This window comes from Artemia franciscana, chromosome 8 (assembly GCF_032884065.1).
Source record: "Artemia franciscana chromosome 8, ASM3288406v1, whole genome shotgun sequence".
Classification (NCBI taxonomy): domain Eukaryota; kingdom Metazoa; phylum Arthropoda; class Branchiopoda; order Anostraca; family Artemiidae; genus Artemia; species Artemia franciscana.
Window position 1 is genome coordinate 21,055,000 of NC_088870.1, and position 14,822 is coordinate 21,069,821.

At 36.4% G+C, this 14,822-nt stretch overlaps 2 protein-coding genes across 2 annotated transcripts in view; one reads left to right on the top strand and one right to left on the bottom strand.

Annotated features, from left to right (window-relative positions):
• Positions 1-3,336, top strand: part of LOC136030120 (DNA polymerase eta-like) — a 200,297-nt gene extending 196,961 nt beyond the window's left edge. Inside the window, exon 8 of the mRNA XM_065708803.1 lies at positions 866-3,336. Coding sequence (XP_065564875.1) covers positions 866-1,901 — 1,036 coding nt within the window. The 3' untranslated portion in view covers positions 1,902-3,336. The remainder of the gene's footprint in view (positions 1-865) is intronic.
• A 3,795-nt stretch (positions 3,337-7,131) lies between these two features.
• LOC136030128 (vacuolar protein sorting-associated protein 11 homolog) overlaps positions 7,132-14,822 on the bottom strand; it is an 82,536-nt gene continuing 74,845 nt past the window's right edge. The window contains exons 19-20 of the mRNA XM_065708811.1: positions 11,046-11,243; positions 7,132-8,122 (exon numbers count right to left, since the gene is read on the bottom strand). Coding sequence (XP_065564883.1) covers positions 7,944-8,122; positions 11,046-11,243 — 377 coding nt within the window. The 3' untranslated portion in view covers positions 7,132-7,943. The remainder of the gene's footprint in view (positions 8,123-11,045; positions 11,244-14,822) is intronic.

Sequence of the window (14,822 nt, forward strand, 5' to 3'; positions counted from 1 at the left end):
GACGCAAATACAAAACCACTTATTGTTTCGTAAGGATTAAAAAAAATGTGTATCAAACAAACGTTCTAACGATTATTCTAAAGTTTTTTTTTCCTGTAAACTACTAAACTTACAGCCCGGACTAGATCGTGTAGGTTGAAACTTAATCTTTTAAGTGTTTATTCTTAGTCTGCTGTAAGACTTTTAGACGTGAAAGCGAAGAAAAAAAAATTCTTCGCTTTCAGAAAAAAATGGTTTCTCCTATAGATAGTTTGTAATGGCCCAGATAAAAGGTGGCTTTAAAATGAAAAGGTATTTTGTGATTATTGTATAACAGTCCTCCCCGCAATACCTTTCTCGCTTAATTATAAGACAGAATCCGGGTAATCTGACATTTTGCTAAGAAGCGGAGTAAAAAAAAAAAGCAAACTTTCGCATGCAAACCGATTAGGGTTCGCGTAGCGCAGGTGCCGATCTCCTGATTCTCAGCCCTCGGCCGGGGTGCAATGCGTGGTAAGAAGCGGAGTGTCACACCATAATAGCATTTTTAGAGTATAGATGCTGGATTATCTGACAATTTGTAGGTTAATATGGAAAATCTCCCCTACTCTCCAAAAATTAGGCTGTTTGAACGCATGAGAATGACAGATGAAAAAAAAAGAATCAACCAATTGAATTTGGTTGCCCTACTATAGGACTTAAAACTGTCTACACTCGAATACAACCGGGGAAAATTCTGGAAATTTTTTCACCAGATGGCTAGTTTATTCAAATCAAAACCAGGAAGTTTTCTTCTTTCTCACTTTTCTTCTTTTTGTTTTATAGTTAAATCGATTAAGGAACTGAGGCTTACATTTATTCCTGATACAAGGTTTATTTGTTTTAGGATACCTCCCCTGAAGAATCTTTCGTTGTCTGCTGGGAAATTTCAGCCAGATGAATCCAAAAAATCGGGTCGAATAGACTCATTCTTTAAAAGGATGTCAAACAACAAAAATGAAGTTTCACTCCAAGCGTTGCCCCCAAATAACCCTACTCTGGAAACGTCTGGACTAGAAACTGAGAATAGTGATATTGAATTTGATGATATCGATGAGGCTGATGAGTTCACACAAGGAACTTGCCCTTTAGAAGTTGACAGTGTTTTTGAAAAGGTGGATATAAGCAACGATGGAAAAGAACGTCTGGAAAAGGTTGAATCCAAGCCATCAAAAGGATTTTTTGCTAGAAAGTTAGAACATAAAGCACTAGAAGAAGGTCCAACTACGAGTAATGACCCTACTTTTAAGGACGTTAATTTACAAGAAAAGAGACTAGAGGAAGGCTTATTTTCTGGTAGCGGGTCTTCTTTCAAGGACCATATTGAAAGTGAGAACTCGGAAAGAACATTTTCTAAAAAACTGAAAGATAATGATAATGCATTAGCTTTAGCTAAAGAAACTGGTGCTAAGGCTTTATATAGTCTGAAGTCAAAGATAGAATCTGAGGTGGATGATTTAGTTGACATATCAGAAATTTTTCCACCAAATTCTAAGATCGATCCTGAATTGATGGAGTCACTTCCAGTGGAAATAAGAGTAAAGTTAAACAACGCTGAAACTTTGAATAAGGCTAAAGGTGCTGGAAAAACTGCTGTGTCAACTATAGGCATAAACAAGTTTATTTCAAAAGCTGATAATTTTAGTTTCCTATGTAACAAGTGCAATGTCAACATTCCGCTGGTTGAGTTCGACGAGCATAATGATTTCCACATAGCTTTAGATTTACAAAAAGCTTTACGTTCAGAAACAAGTTCAGTAATTTTAGGTAGTGCAAACAAAAGAAGTACTGAGCCCAAAGAGAAAGGTCGGAAGAGAAAGACAGATCAAAACACGGACAAATTGATAAAGTCTAGAAGAATTGACGAGTTCTTCCATAAGTAAAAATCAAATTGAAAAAAAAATTCATTAACCTTATTGTGCCTGTTTCCTACCTTTTTATTACCTGTTTCTTAGCCACGAGATAGTTGAAGGGAGATAAGTACACATCCCCTTGGATTTAGAAAATTATATTTGTTGGTGTTTTCATTGAAAACAACGTTTTTTTGTTTGTTTTGTTTTTATTTATTTTTTTAGGGAGGGGGGGGGTGTCACTATAAAACGATAAAATTGCCTCCCCTTGATATATGTGTTTTCAATGAAAAATGCAAAACATACCCCCCCCACACACACACACACACACATTATTTCCTTGAATTGGCGCCCTTGGTACGTAATATAAAGAAACCCTTCGGTAAAGTAAAGAAACAGCTATTCTTGTTTTATTTTAAATTTCATTAATGGGAATCTAAAACTTTCACAGAAGTATGAGCTGCCTAGTTCTACTAGCTTTGCCAGCTCCTAGATTATTACATATGGCTTTGTTTATTTGAAGTACCATTGAAAGGAGGAAAGGGTCCAGTTGAGCTTCTTCATCCACTCTTCACTTAAAATACAAGTTTCAAAATTTGTATCTACGAGGCAGATTTTTCTTTTAAACCTCTGGAGAAACTGAATTTGTATGCAGTTTTCTCCCTTAACTAAATTCTAGGACCGCCCCCACCCCACCACAAGAAAAACTGAAACATAGTCTCACGTAAACTGGTATTAACGTTCCATATTTTTCTTATTTCATCCTGAACTTCTAATCCTTATAATGCACCCCTTACTAGGTTGCAGCTATTACTGCAGTCACTATTTAATATGTAACGTAGCTAACATAAATAAAGATAAATAAATAAATAAAAACTGACAAGAGATATGCTGCCATGTTTGAAATAAAAGATAATAAATCCTATTCCACAGGATATTCATTTTAATGAAAATATCTAGCGTCTTCTTATTAAGATACATGGCATTCTTCAGTAATTTTGAATCTTTTTTAAGTGTAATAAGGAATTCTATTCCGACAAAAGGTCAATTACGACAAAAGGTAAGCCAACAAAGCATATTTCAAAACACTGCAGTTTTTAATTATGGACTTTTGACCAAACCACTTACCGCAAACACTGAAGACACACCTTACTTACCTTGTAATTTTTTACCATTTCTAAGTAAAGTACAGTATTTCTTCTGTATTCGGGAACAAAGTTAATTTCCTCCTTGGCATTTATAAATTATAGAAAAAAAAGAACAGGATACATTGTTGCGCTAAGTATGGCAGCACACAGTACACGAAAAAAAATGTTTTCGGATCAAAAAAATGTTAGAAAATAGAGAAACAAAGCTTATAGGATGCAACACTATTCATGCTCTGGTTTTTATGGTAAATCGTGCATATATAAATTTTTGAGTTATGCTGTCTTATTTTCTCAATCAAATATACTTTGTGATTTGGTCATTTACTATATCAATGGTGACTAGTTTTGCTGAAGCCTTTTTAGGTCAATCCTAGGTTCGTCAAGGATGCCTGGTCAGGGCTTTTTTTTGTCAAGGCCTTTCTTGGTTATAGCACTTTGTATTTTAAAGGTTATCGTGGATACACCAATGAATTTTGTAATAAGTTTGTACATCCTATGCCGTTGCAAAAAATGAAATGTCTTGACTAGACAAAAAAAGTCTTTGCTAAAACATACTTCGTCCGCTTCCTGAATTCCTGTTTCAAGGTAATTTTGTTTCATCTGTAATTTTGGATCCGTCAAGGAGTTTTACCAGGGGCTTTTTTTGTCAAGGCCTATTTTTGTTAATGCATTGTTTTCATCAAGGGATGTTCCGTCAATGCCTTGGTCGATGCATTTTTTTTTTAAGACTTAAAGCTCGTACCAACTATGCTTTTGTAAGAAAGATATGGACGGAAAAGAAATTAGGTCGACATCTGTTAATTTTGAAAAATCCAGCTTCGTTCTGCGTAGGAAAATCTTGCCTAAATGTCTAATCTAACTTAAAAGGTGCTGGTGCCGGTAAAATGATGCCAATGCTAGTCGACTTAAATCATGCTCATAGCAAGTGCGTCAATTCGTAGGGGGAAGGCATATTCTCCTGTATTTTTTGCCCCTTCCCCCTAAATTTGGAAAACATCCTTTTTGGAGTTTTTTTTTTTAATGCTCTTTTTCGGTATTTCCATTGGACAATTTTCCCCTCTAGTTTTTGAGCCGCCATTGCTTATCGCAAGGCCCCTCGAGCCACAACTGAGATCTCTTTGGCTAAAGTTTTCTTTGGCAAAGTAGATGTAAATATGTGTGTGGAAAAAAAGGAGCAAAGAGAGTTTGAGTTTCTGAGTGGAGAGAGTGTATGTATGAGTGAGAAAAGTGTTGCAAGTTTGGTAAATGGAATTCAATTTCTTTTTTAACTAGCAGCCGAAAATCCGGAAGGGAGGAAAAGGAAAGGAAAGAATGAAAATTAAAAAGTACTTAAGCAGTATTTTAAAAAAATCATTCAATTTGTCAACATTTTCATCTAGGATGCTTAAATCATCAGCATAATCCAAGTCTAGGAGAGTTTTACTTCCCCAATCGATTCCATGCTCTCCCATTACCTTTACTGTATTCTTTAGGACGAAGTCCATCAAAATGATCCATATAAAGGGGTATAGAACACAACCCTGCTTAATTCCTTATTTAATACAAAAACAGCTGCTAAACTCATTTCCCACCTTAACCACAGCAAAGTTATTCCCGTGCGTAGCACTAATTATCTTTAATGTATTTATCTAATATACGGTCAAAGGATAGGGCTTTCGCTAAAGCTCTTCAACCACCTGAGTCAAATGCTTGCTCATAATCTAAAAAAATGAGGACTAAAGGGGTTTGATTACTTAGCCACTACTAAATTATTTATCTAAGAGTGAAAGTATGGTCGACACATGCTCTCCTCTTCCCAAAACCATATTGTTCTTCTCTTAAAACTTATTATCAATCTGAAAAGTATCGCTATACTAAGTAATTTGCTACCTAGAGAAACCAAGCTAATACCTCTATAATTACCACATTCACTCCTATCACCTATCTTAAAGAGGAGTTTAATTAAAGTTTTCCTAAAATTGCTAGGTACTCCCTCTTTTTCCAAAATCAAATTCGTAATCTCCAGTAACAAAATTATCTCCATCGCAAAATCATGCATCCCACAAAATAAACAAACCACAAGAAACAGACGTAAAAAAAAATCACACAAGCGCGGAAAAGAAAGTTGGGAGCCCGTCCCCCTCCCGCCACTATGAAACTTTGAAAGTGTATTGGGTCTAGGTATCTACTATCAAAAAAGCCTTCCTTTAGTCTCAGGACAGTCTAAGGCCAGATAAAAGGGCAACATTGCCCTTTATTAAGTCTATGCTAACTCGTAGTTGATAAATATTTCGAAGTTTGAATATAAAGGAGAAGTAAAGCGGGATTTACAAAAGAAAACTAAATAATTTTTGATTTCTCGAATTTTTTTTAAATGCTCCGGGTTGGTGTATGTCTCTGGGTCAAGATGTTTGTATTGCTTATTGTACATTACGCTTTATCCTGTCTTGGTGGGTACATGATAATGTTTTTGTTTATTATTTAAATTAATGTTGAATATAAATATCTATCAATCTATTTTATCACTACTACTTTCAACACTACTTCTAATGAAGGAACATATGCGAACCACACTAACTCGTCTAAGGATACTTTAGGTATCCAGCCTAATCATGGGATCAAAAAGCTGCTTTTCAAACAAGTAACAGTAGCTGGGTTATATTCCAACGTCTAGAGAAGTCAAAACCGAAATATGAGGTCTTAAAACAGAACTTCTATATAAGAAATTTAATACTTGTGGACTAAAGCAGAAAAACACCAGGTTGACAAATAAAGACCTCAGAATATAGCGCCTTTGATATATATTGATTTAGCTTATAACATCATAATCGATCCAGAAAAAAACCTTTGTTACAAATTCCTTGACAAAAAATGTCGCTTGATCAAAAAAGAAAACAAGGTATTAGGGCAAAAAGAAGTGGGTATTGTTTCATCAGAACCCAGGGACCTTACTTCTCCGCCTAGCCTTTCCAGGGAGCTAGCTAAGGTTTAGCTGTTTCACGCAGTTTTTGAGTATCCATCAAGCAGTTTAGGTATAGCAGTTTAGTTTATTCCATAGAAAAGAGTCTGATTATTTATCGGCTTGGTCACGGTATATACCAGCTTGACAGATGAGTTTTAAACTGAAGAGGTTGTGCAATGCATATAAGGAACTTGATGTATACAGGCTTGACGCAAACGAGGTATGTGCCTTCACATATCTCGCCTGGACAAATGAATGCCTTCACCAAAAATAGCCCCCCCCCCCAAAAAAAAAAACTTCTAGCCGTTACAGCTATTCTTAAGAACGAAAGGCTACACGGGTCTTTCTGTTGAGTCGTTATGTCATAGAACGGCGGCATGGGTCTAGTTGCCTTAAGTTTTTCATTCTTACCTTAGACCTTAGTTCCGCTTGTGCCTCCTGAAACACATTAAGGAGGGAGTACCAGGCTTGCCTCTGTCAAAATAACTTGAAATGTACATGATGAACAAATACAAGCTATTTAACTGACTTTTATGCGTCCATAAAATGGGCACAAACGAGTTTTATTGGCTTAAGCCCAGTGCATATAAGTCCTTATTTAAAAATTTGAAACACAAGGGGTTTGGTGTGAAAAGTTAAACTAGACACAAAAAAAACTTTAAAACAAAAATATATATCTACACAAGAATGGATTTACCAAACATGATATGGCCAAAAAGAGTTTGCGCAGTGGCTCAAGTTCAAAAGATCTCCATGGCCCTTTCTGTGATTGGGGCTCTACACAACAAGTATTTTCGCTATTTGTCAGCATGTATCAGGTTAGATGTCTACACTAGACTCAAATTAATATCGTTTAGCTAACAGAGTTTCTGATTTTATTGAAACTGGAGGGTTTCAAATTACCGGACTCTATACCAAAGAATTCAGTACACATGGTCTTGGGCCTAGTTTACAAGAGCTTAACAAATCTTTCCTTAAATATAGTACTTGTAAGGGCCTTGACATAGACGAGCTTTATCCATCCCTCATTAACGTATTCAAGCTCTTCTTTAGAAAGAAAGACCTCGCAAACAAGCCTTGTCAAAACCAATACCTGTACAGAAGCCCTCGCAATATAGGAAACGTATCACTCAAATCGTTTTTTTGCTGTATTATATTTATTTAAAGTCAATAGTCTGTGAAATACGAATATTTATTAAACACTTAGAAATAACAAACAAAATAGGTGCCACAACAACACAACAAGAGAAAAAAGAAGAAAATCTTATGTTTTGGTGAACACAACAGGGAAATACCAATGTCGTCATACCGAAAGCCCCTTCTGAAAGGAATCTTTCCATCAGCCGCGACTTTTAATCCCCGATAGACAGTTGATTAAACTGATTTGCTTGGAATACCATATAAATGCTATAAAATAATCTATGGAATATACTTATCACCATTTCCATTGGCACCAAGTGGAGAGGACTAGGAAGCCAGAATCAACCTCAAGACGATGCTTAGGATGCCCCACACTTAAACTAATTGAAAGTTTTCATTGGTCTTAGCATGTTTTAACTCAAAATATGTTAGGATTTCACGACATGCGGCGTGAACAACCCCAGACATGCACAAATAGCAAAATGGAAACTTGGAGCATATGGTTATTCAAAGCTCAAATTGTATTTTAAAGGCTTTAGAAAGGTATAACACAAGCTTTCTTTGATATCAAAATGTAAGGCGTATGGCAAAGGTATCCAGCCTCCTGGGTTTGTTGGGCTCACGTTATAAGTAACAGACTTTCTGCGGGATGCAAATAAAGACAATTAATATCTAATAAGTAAATATAAGTTATACAGATCGTAAATGTATGAAACACTATTACAAGTGTAATTCTATTAGCTCAAATTAGCAAGATTTTCAGCTATGGCACCACCGATATAAGGCGACGAACTAACGGACGACCTTACACGCAAGTACAATATTAACCTAAAACATCTATCTAGCCTATTCATCAAAAGGATTTTTATAATCAGCTTTAGACTCGTCTTCTTCCTCAAACGGATTGGCTGATGCCTCGAACGGATTACTATCATCTAGAAATGGGTTGTTTACGTCATCTGGTGATTCAAACGGGTTAGTCGGCGACGTTGATGCTAGTTCTTTTGTAGTTATCACAACAGGTTCTTATAAGAAAAATATATCGTTTTCAGAAATTTTCTTCTTTATAAATGACAAAAATACACGAATACAAGTCAAATTGAATCAAATGTTCCAGTCCCCATTTTCATGAAAACAATACATTGCGCTAACCTAACCACCCCAGGTATATAGAAATTAAAGATAGGAGTAGAAATTAAACTTAAAACATTTCCAAAATACTTAGAATTTTTCGTTACTATGCACTTTGACTCTACGCAACAGGGAGACTGGCGGGGTATCGCCACTGCCGAGAAAATAACTTATTATAAGTTTTCTTCATATGTTCTTACAATTTCCACATAAATCGTATTTCTTATTGTTTTGATTAATTTGCGCCTCTTCCTCTAAACACTCCTACGCACATGACTGCTTGCACCAACTTATATGCCTTAAGGAGGGAATCCTCGCTTTGGAATCCTGTCTTATGTAGGCAAAATCTTCATAATGGCGAGTAGAAACATTTCACCGGGTGAGAGTTGGATGAGTAGGCGGGTTTAATGGTGTACAGTTCTACCTAGCATCCTCAATTTATAGCGTTTATTACCTTCTCCCATTTTTTTTTAACCTTCCCCTTCCCCCTTATTTAGCCTTCCATTTAGCCTCCCCCCCCCTCAGTGAGTCCAATATGGCATGGCCGAGTCTCAGTATAAAGACTGGCAATGAGTCGTCGCTGATATGATTTTAATGCCAAATTAGGACTGGATCAAATTAAGCCAATGAAATTCGAAAAATGGTATATACCCCCCCCCCCCGGGAATAAGGGAGCTTTATAAAATTTGGGGCTTAAGATTGAGGCCCTTATCTCTAGTAACAGGATAAAACTGAATCCATGTTGATCCCATTCGATTGTCATATTCCAGGGTTTTCCTACTTAAAGTAAGAGTTTGGAGCTACTGGAAATACCTGGCAACGAAAATTTATAAATTTTTACAAATATTTTCAAAAACCTAGGCACTTGTATTATATTTTAGCGAATTGGGTAAAGCAACCTTGGATTAAAAACATTTTTAAAGCATTTACGCTAAAAAACAAAAACAAATATTATTTGGCTGTTTTGATTATGGAAATGGAAATAGATTTTGCCTCTCGTTGTTACTGTTAAAATTTCGAATGGCAGATCTAGAATTAAAGTAAACCAACTTTTGTTACATCTACTGACCATACATGTAACAAAAAGTAAGTTAGCTTAGATAGATAGATAAGATTTTATTTTCACCGAAATTTTCATGGCACTGCCAAATTTCTTATGGTATAGTCACATTAAAAAGCGACGCAAAATAAAAAACAAAGCAAAGAAAATAAAACACATCAATCCTCCTGACTTTCGTTATACATTTTTACAAAGCTAGGTATAAAACTCTTCGCTAACCGCTGGTGGGCACAGCGTACAGGCTGAAGTTTGTCAACAGGCACTCCCACCCTGCGCGGGATTCGTTTTGTTGTGGATTGAGGGGGAAAAGGGTTTTGTGGATTGGGTGGATCAAAGATCTTCGTCCGAAATCCATGCAGAGTTTCTCTCTTCTTTTTTCCAGAGTTTGCATTTTAAACTTTGTCAGCAGCTCTTCATACAACATTTCCGACTGCTTAGAAACTATCCTTAGAGCTCTTTTCTGAACTCTTTCGAGCCTGGCGCTTTGCTCAGCCGTCAGTCCAAAATGCCATATAAGAGCTGCATATTCCAGAATTGGGCGAATAAAAGATGTAACTATTCGGAGGAGGTGATCTGGAGGGGCGCTATGTTTCAACATAAGCTTGAGCATCTGCAGCCCAGCATTACCCCTTTTTACTAGACTAGTTGTGTTTGCTTCCCATTTTAAATCACTGGTTATAATAACTCCCAAGAGTTTAATCTTACTGACTTTAAGAGAATCAGAGATAGTTGGTCAGAAATTAGGTTCAGAAGAATTTAAAAATGAAATAGTTAAAATAGAAAATTTACTGTCATTTACTATATTTGAATCGGAAGCTTTAGTGTTCACATTATCAATTAAAATTTGGGCTTTGCTACATTCATTTGCTTCACAAATTTATCCAATGGTAAGGTCATCAACATATTTCCAACGGACTTCACAATCATTAGCAATATTATTAATCATAACTAGAAACAGAATAGGTACACCACAAAAACCTTAAGGTACACCACAAAAAACTGGCTCAGGTTCAGAGAAAGACTTCTTATATTTTAAAATTTGGAACCTATTTATTAAAAAACTCTGAATGATTTTCTTAACAACAGGGTTCACTCTAAAATCAATTAAAAGCTTAGAAATTAAAATGTTATGATCAATCAGATCGAAACCCTTCCAAGGAGAAGATGAGAAGAAATAAAAACAAAGCAGACTTAGTACTCTGTATTTCTTTAGGGGAATAAAATTCCTTGACGCACATTAAATGTAGAAGAAAACATCAAACATCGAAACACATCTTATATTTTAAGCACATTAGTACAGGAAATGTACAATACTATTATTAAAAGAAATACTGCTAGTAGACATTGTTGGCCATTTTCTTCCTTTTTTTGTCAGTCATTTTACCACTAAGCCTACAGTAGAAATGAATTTTAAGCTAATCAGAGAACTAAAGCCTTAGTTATTAAGCGTCATTTGCCCATTGTCCAAGTTCTTTCTCCTCGAGCCTGAGAAGTATATATTTCTTTCGCGTGTGATTGATAAGCAACTTTAAACCTAATCTTTAGCGTTTTTCTGCACTCTACCCGGACTAAGAAAATAAAAATCAGGAGGCTTAGAAGTTTGATGACCAAACAACGAACCCCGTACCGTGATAAAAACATGTTGAAATCTGGGGGGAAAAATCCAAACACAATTAGGGTTCGGTAATACTAAGTCTCATTACAGGAGGATATCTACAGGCTAATCTATGCGTAAAAGACCAATTAAAAAAGCTTACTGTCTTTGTTCACTGGTATTGAGGCATAAGCTTTATCGGTCCTAAGCCGACCCTCTGATTGAGGAGAAGAAGAAAAGTCTCTTGTCTCCCTTTGTCTGATTTTTGCTTCTGTTGTTTCTTTTAAATGGAATGTTTGCCTGTCCTGAATTCTGAGTCGAGCGTCACTCAAAGGTTCATTTTCTGGCTGACTAATTTTCTCTGAAACAAATTTTAGATACAAATCAGCTACTCCAGAGTTCAATATCGCACGTAACTTAAGGTTGATAATTTATCACTACCCAAAAACCTATAGTAATATCTGACATGTCTATAGTTTTTCATAGGAGTGAAATTAATGTTTGTAAAACTGTTCGCCAGAACAAATCTGTATTAGGATTGAAAGAAGAACAAGTGCCATAAAAAAAAGTGTGCAGCTAAATAATACTGCTTTAACCTGCACATGCATGCATACATGCGTGTATTCAAACGCCAGTAGGCATATACATAAAAAAAAAGAAAAAAAAATAACACTCAGCAAAGTTAAGTCGCTGCCTTCGTACTTCCACGCCATTCTCTATAAAACATCATAACGCAATAATTAGGTCTCGCAAAGTAGGCCTCAAAATACTTGAAAGCAGCGGTATTTTTCTTCGAGAAAGTTTATCCGTTAAACTCATTAGCCTTTGGCATCTATTCAAAAAGCGGTCCAGCCCACCTCAAACCTCCACAGAGAGGGGGCAAGCACATCTATCTCCTGAACCCTCCCCATCATAACACTCTCCGTGTCTTCTACGTGGTGGTATACAATTTTCCGGCGCCTTCAGCCAGCACCTGAGGGCTATTCACGGGAGGTTCAGTTTCAAATAAAACCCAGCTCCATACACTTCTTTAACCTGGCTATAAAACGCAGGCTAGATTTATCCGGGCCACTTATCCAAACCTAAACCTTCTAATCCCAAAGGGCAATACAGACTTACCAAGGAAATTTTTACTGAGGACCCCGATCCTCACTCCATGCCCACGAGAGACCAGCAGCATCTTTAAACTATTGCGGCTAAGCTGCCTTTTCAGAAGACATCAACAGCTCTCTGTGTAGGCCGCCTTTCGCAGGCAGTTATCAGGCAAACCTGTTATCTGTAGCCAAAACTTATCAGTAGTATAGACCCCATATGGCGTGGATCCGTTAGGCTCAGATAACTCTTTTGAAATACATAAACTACGGGAATTCAAGTTTTTTCACCATAACTGTCCCCTAAAACTTGCAATAATAATGGGCGACATGTAGGATCCTAGTCGTGAAGAAGTACTTGTGCATCTTCATATTCTTTTCCTTGATTCGATTTTGTCGAAGTAGAGCACAAGCAGCTGCCTTACCCCATGAAATCACCAATTTAACATGATCGGTCCAATTGCCATTTGCTGTTACCACGAGTCCCAGATATTTACACTTAAGGATCCTATCTATCGACTCTCCATTATAGGTAAATGAAAATTCCTGGGGTTCTTTGGGTTTCCTACTTTGGAAGATGACAATCTCGGTCTTAAATGCGTATGGCTTCAATTTCTTCGATGCTAGGTAAGATTCAGTTAAATTCGTGAAAATATGGAGCTCACTAAAGCTGTTCGTCAACGAACAGTATACAAGAAAATAGGGTATTCATTGGTGATACAACTAGGGCCCATATCCTCTAAATCATTAATATACAGAGTAAAAGGTTTCAGTAACAACGTATATCCTTGACATACCTCTTTAAGGGTTCTGAATGGCCAGGAAACATCTTGTTTAGCAATAATAAAACAGTTAAAGTTATCTCACACACATAAATTAATAAATAATAAAAAGTCTGAGCGGAGCTATCTTAACAAGGTACGGAAATAAAATGTACCAAAATGAATGTAAAATGAATCAAAGGTACCTATCATCAATACTATCAAATGCTGTTTAAACGTCTATAAAAGCAAAATAAAGCTTAGCTTTTCCCCTGCAATATTTTTCAATGAGGATCTGGAGTTTAAACACAAGGTCTATACTTGAGTACCTTTTTCGGCATGCTCCTTGCGTCTCACTGACAATATTTTCCTTATGCAGCCAGCACCCTAATCTTAAATCTAGAACCTTTCCCAAAAATTTGCTAATTGTTGGCACTAGACTCATAGGACGATAATTACTATCAAACAGTTCGTCGTAACGAACTATAAGCAAGGAACGACCCAGTTCAATAGTAGCTGAAACTCTAAAACAAATTTTGACACCAATAGATGTATCAAAAGAATCGGAGTCTTATGCTGATTTCAAATATTTAGGTTTCAATGAGTTTAATCTTACCCATCAAAGGTTACAAGCCTCAGAAACTTTGCCTGATTTTTGAAAAAAAAGGGGAAACACCCGCTAAAAGTCATAGAATCTTAATGAAAACCATCAGAATCAGCGTATAAGTTAACCCTACTGCAGAAGTTTCAGGCGCCAATCTGAAAGATGCAAATATTTGTATTTTCTACAAGAAGAAAGATCACGAATGCGCGTTTAATTGTTTATTTTCTTAGGGATGATCGTATCAACCCAGTGATCCTAGAATATCGCGAGAGGACTCATTCGGACGGAAATTAAAAGTTTTAGTACCCTTTTTAAGTGACCAAAAAATGTAGGGAAACTAGAACCCCTCAAGCCCCTTTTTTCCGCAAAATTCTCCGATCAAAATTTTGAGATAGCCATTTTGTTCAGCATAGTTGAAATTCCGAATAACTATGTCTTTGAGAATATCATGACCCTCCTACAGCCCCTGGGAAAAGTCTCTAAGTTACAAAATTTGCCTATTGTTTACGTATAGTAGTTGTCGCAGGGAAGTATGCATACATTTTTCGGGGGGAGGGGGATTTTCTGCTGGTGGGATTTTTCACGGGGATAATTATCCATGGGGAGAGAAGTTTCCAGGGGGTTAATTTTTCAAGGGGAATTCGTCATAATTCCTATACGAAATTCTTCTTATGTCTTACTTTCTCTTTGCCGACTCAATTTTACTTGTGGAAATGTTAAGGGTAATTGTCCGAGGCAGATTGAATTGTCTAGAGAATAAACCCTTGGGGAGGAGGAATTTTTCCATGAAGAGTAGTCAGAAATCCTGGCATTATTAAAAAAAACGATCAGAAATTCAATTAAAAAAAAACAAGTTTTTCAACTGAAAGTAAGGAGCAACATTAAAACTTCAAACTGACAGAAATTATTACGTATATGAGTGGGTTACTGGACATCACCTCCCTCTTTGCGCTAAAGTTTGAATTCTGTCTTTTGTCCTAATACTTAAAGAACGACTCCTGAAACACTATGTTCGTTTAATTAGAACAGTACGAAGGTGTTCTTGAAGTACTAAAAAGCTTTAGCGTAAAGAACCTGGTATTGTGGAAGAGTTACCCCCTAATATATGTAATAATTTCTATTTGTTTGAAGTTTTAATGTTGCTTCTTACTATCAGATGAAAAAACTTATTTTTTTATTTAGTATCTCATAAGACCACCCTTTTAAATAACAGTAGTATAACCGATATATTCCATGCTACTGACCAAACACATGACACCAGGACCGGACCGCATTAAACAAATTTAGTAGAACTGAGAATAGGAGGCCAATTATTTTCTTTTAAATTGTTGACTGGATTCCTTGATATCCGGAGAAGACCCTCCTAGGTAGCTCTTGGTACTTTGTTTTAACTCCCTCTTTGATATCTCCTGTGTTAGCTGGTAAGAATACTCCGAGAGTAACAAAAACAAAGAGAAATCACAAGATGAAGAAACAAAATGTGA